This window comes from Sardina pilchardus, chromosome 11, assembly GCF_963854185.1.
Source record: "Sardina pilchardus chromosome 11, fSarPil1.1, whole genome shotgun sequence".
Taxonomy (NCBI): domain Eukaryota; kingdom Metazoa; phylum Chordata; class Actinopteri; order Clupeiformes; family Clupeidae; genus Sardina; species Sardina pilchardus.
In genome coordinates, this window is record NC_085004.1 from 362,890 (window position 1) to 367,500 (window position 4,611).

The 4,611-nt window shown below is 43.3% G+C and overlaps 1 protein-coding gene across 1 annotated transcript in view; it reads right to left on the reverse strand.

Annotated features, from left to right (window-relative positions):
* Positions 1-2,579: 2,579 nt before the first annotated feature.
* LOC134095698 (glutamate receptor 1-like) overlaps positions 2,580-4,611 on the reverse strand; it is a 50,003-nt gene continuing 47,971 nt past the window's right edge. Inside the window, exons 16-17 of the mRNA XM_062549364.1 lie at positions 2,781-2,840; positions 2,580-2,717 (exon numbers count right to left, since the gene is read on the reverse strand). Of these exons, the coding sequence (XP_062405348.1) occupies positions 2,619-2,717; positions 2,781-2,840 (159 nt within the window). The 3' untranslated portion in view covers positions 2,580-2,618. The remainder of the gene's footprint in view (positions 2,718-2,780; positions 2,841-4,611) is intronic.

Sequence of the window (4,611 nt, forward strand, 5' to 3'; positions counted from 1 at the left end):
AAAGTCCTTCGACCAATCAGACCAATGATCAAGGTGCATCAGGTGGAGAGCCAGTTTGTGATTGGTCCCTGCAGATTTGTAATGGAAAGCAGGATACGAACATGTGGAGGTTTCCAGCCCGATCTGCAGGGTGAAATCAAACTGCCGGGATATGGGGTTGGGTTACCCAGTCTAGTGTAATGTAATATAACACAATAGAACAATAGACACAAGTCTTAAGGAAAGCCAAGCAGTAGCTGATGGGAATTACTTTATTAAAAATCAGATGTATGAGGCAATACATGAGGGTTCAACCTTTGTACCATGGAGTTAGGAGGAGGGGGCGTTTTTCTTCTTTATCAAAACAGGGGCTGCCATGAGTTTTGGAACCACTGTTGAATGCATCTGCACATCACCAGGCTGAAGTAGCTCCCTTGTAAAGAAGAACCACACACACAGGCAATACTTTCTGACAGTTTACAGAGTCTCCAATCTGAGGGCAGGATCAGGGCCAATCGGTGCACAGCTGAGGTATGGCTCATCCAATCAGTGCACAGGTGAGGTATGGCTCATCCAATCATGAGCAGCAGCAGCATCAGCACAGCCTCTTGACCAGGAAGTGGAACGGCTCTGTGCCTTTTAGTCACAACTCCAAACTACAGCTTCAGCAGGCTGGGGGCGGTGATGTGGTCAGCCCACCAGTAGGGGTCAGCACACCAGTGTGAGCAGGAAGTTTATGTCGTAACCAAGCTGCTGAGGTGGATGAGTTGTATGTGTGCATGTTGTACATGGTTTACGGTAAGGGTAAATGTATGTGTGCATGTTGTACATGGTTTACGGTAAGGGTAAATGTATGTGGGCATGTTGTACATGGTTTACGGTAAGGGTAAATGTATGTGTGCATGTTGTACATGGTTTACGGTAAGGGTAAATGTATGTGTGCATGTTGTACATGGTTTACGGTAAGGGTAAATGTATGTGTGCATGTTGTACATGGTTTACGGTAAGGGTAAATGTATGTGTGCATGTTGTACATGGTTTACGGTAAGGGTAAATGTATGTGTGCATGTTGTACATGGTTTACGGTAAGGGTAATGGTTCAGGGTGATGCTGGTGAAAGCTGAGCCCCCAAATCTCTATAGCAGTGTGGGTCCAGGTCACATATATGGCATAATCTTCATCATCATCATCATCATCATCATCATCATTGTCATCATTGTTCTGTTATTATTGTCGTAAACAGCATCACAGATGAAATCTCTTGGAGATAGGAGTGCACATGATGGAGTGACGCTCTTCTCTAGTCCTGGTGGAGGAGAAACAGTAAAACCCCAAATCCAGACATGACCCCACCTCTGAACTCCGAATCATGACCTCTGAACTCTGACCTCACACCTATCCAGCAGAGGAGTTCACCTTCCAGCACAGTTCAGCTTACGGCACCGTTCTCACACATTTTTCATACTTTTTTTTTTATTGCAGCACATTTTTCTTCCGTTTTTTTCTTAGTAAATGTCTTTTCAGCTAAAAACAAGAGACAAAGGTGCACATCTTCTGACCCCCAGCTGGAATGGCCAAGAAGGTGTGCATGTGTGTGTGTATTTGTGTGTGCTTGAGTTTCTGTATGTGTTGAATGTAAAGTGTAGTTGAGTGTTGGTGCTGAATGTATAGTGTAGTTAAGTGTTGGTGTTGAGTGTTGGTGTTGAATGTATAGTGTAGTTGAGTGTTGGTGTTGAGTGTTGGTGTTGAATGTATAGTGTTGTTGATTGTTGGTGTTGAATGTATAGTGTTGTTGAGTGTTGGTGTTGGTGTTGAATGTATAGTGTTGTTGAGTGTTGGTGTTGAATGTATAGTGTTGTTGAGTGTTGGTGTTGAATGTATAGTGTTGTTGAGTGTTGGTGTTGAATGTATAGTTTTGTTGATATTTTGAGTCAAAGTGAGTGTTGGGTATGTTGAGTGTCGAGTGTGTTGAGTGTGTTGTGTTGAGTGTGTTGATTGTAAAATGTATGTGTTGGTGTGTGTGTAGAGCGTTGGTGTATAGTGTGAAGTGAGTGTTGAATGTCGAGTGTGTTTAGTGTTGAGTGTAGAGTGTTGGTTTTTATGTTTAGAATGTTGTGTGTGTAAAGTGTAGAGTGTTGGTTGTTAAGTGTAGAGTATTGAGTGTGTGTGTAGAGTGGTGAGTGTAGAGTGTAAAGTGTAGAGTATTGAGTGTGTGTGTAGAGTGGTGAGTGTAAAGTGTACAGTATTGAGTGTGTGTGTAGAGTGTTAAGTGTTGAGTGTGTGTGTAGAGTGTAAAGTGTAGAGTGTTGAGTGTGTGTGTAGAGTGGTGAGTGTTGAGTGTGTGTGTAGAGTGGTGAGTGTGTGTGTAGAGTGTAAAGTGTAGAGTATTGAGTGTGTGTGTAGAGTGGTGAGTGTAAAGTGTAGAGTATTGAGTGTGTGTGTAAAGTGTAGAGTGTAGAGTGTTGAGTGTGTGTGTAGAGTGTAAAGTGTAGAGTGTTGAGTGTGTGTGTAGAGTGTTGAGTGTAAAGTGTAGGGTTGGTTGTTGAGTTTAGAGCGTTGGTTGCACACACACACACTTCACATCGCGTTGGTTGCACACACACACACTTCACATCGCGTTGGTTGCACACACACACACTTCACATCCCCGCGGCTCCCAGGCTCAGTCCAGCAGGGTGGCTCATGCAGCTCTGCACAGCTTTGGGGAAGTCGGGGGCCAGCAGTCGGCCGTTCTCCCCGTCACCTGCCCCCCCCATGCCCCCCACCCCCCCCATGCCCCCCATGCCCCCCATCCCCCCCATGCCCGTCACTCCTCCAAGAGCACTGAGGCCAGAACAGCGGAGCGCCGCATCGATGGACTGCTGCGAGACAAACAGACCGGAAAAGAGACGCAATTAGAGACATAAACACTACAAACATGGCTCATCAACACTACAAAACTACAAACATGGCTCATCAACACTACAAAACTACAAACATGGCTCATCAACACTACAAACTACAAACATGACTCATAAACACTACAAAACTACAAACATGGCTCATCAACACTACAAAACTACAACCATGGCTCATCAACACTACAAACTACAAACATGGCTCATCAAAACTACAAACATGACTCATCAACACTACAATGAACACCAACATGGCTCTGGCATACAGATGGTACGGGTTGAGAATGCTCCTTTCTTTGTCGCACATCAGGAATCGACAGACGGGGGGCAGAGACATTTTTCAAAGTTAATACCTAGGCCCTCTACGAAATACAGTAGCCTACAAAGCTTAAATCTTTTAATCGTAGTTCCGTATATTCGAAATTGCGCTGTGAGCAGCGGAGGACAGTGAAACTAAATATTGGTCGTTTATCCGGTCGTACCATGCCTACCAGTGCACGGCTTTGAATATTTTAACAGTTGCCAACAAATATAAGGGATTCAGTCAGTCGAGTTTATTTGATATTCACGGCATGCACTTGAAACGCCGATCAAAAGTTCTGACATGTTAAACTGACGGTAGTCATTAATTCACCACATGATACAATGCTGTCGTAGGTTAAAATGAACGCATGCCTCCATTTTAAAATAGCCTATAAATAACATTTCTAAGTAGGCCTAGCACATAAATTTAGCCTAATGTCCATCTTGTCCATCTCTTTCGTCTTCGCCTTGACAACTATAGCCTATTCACGGAAATGCGGTCTTGTAACCGCAATTAATTAATGAATTAATCTAAGGTTGCCTATCGAGTCTTTCAGGTTGAATTGAAGGCTATTTGCTTCTGATAGGCCTATAGGCGATTTTCTAAAACCATTTTCATTCATTTCAACAATGGTTTATTGAAACGTCGTTTGATTAATTTCGCCAGTCATCACCCTCATTTTAAAGGAGTCCTAGAATTCAAAACCACATTCACCTTGTTCCTGTTGAATTTAGGTTGCGAGCAGTGTCCAAAGGACAACACCAAAGACTTTACCGCGTCCCCCGCCTGCTTTCGTATGCAAATTGGGAAATAGAAACAGCCGTGTTGAAATGCTCCAATCTGAACAGAGCTCAGATAACACGTAATAGGCGCCCATCCCCCTTTAGATACACCCCCTCTCATTTGCATACCTTCGATTAATAATTATTGTTAAACTGCTCTTACGATGCTAGTATCTAGATATGTGGTCTATGGCAGAGACGTTGTAATGCTAGCGTTATTACAGCTAACTTTGGAGAGTTAATACTAAGAAATGTACTGATAAAACTTACCAATCTAACACATTCATTCTGTTGGGGAATCTGCTGCACTTCATCTTCGTCAGAACCTTCTTCTGACTCGGTTTATACATGTACGGCTGTATTCCTTATTTAAATCCATTGTTGATAGCTTTATCAAAGACTTTGGCTTTATTTACCAGCAGTAAACGTAGTTTCACTTTGCTCTAGCTTCAGACCGGTGGATTGAGCCATTCAACTTTCAGGACATATCGGCCAATAGACCAATCAGCGCGCATCTCATTTGAATATTCATGAACTTGCTGAGTGGGCGGGAAAAACAAACTGTTTCATTGCAAGGCTTATTTATGACCTTGTATTAGGCGATCTAGCAGTGCTCCTGGGGCGTTTTCAGCCCCACAAATTTACATAT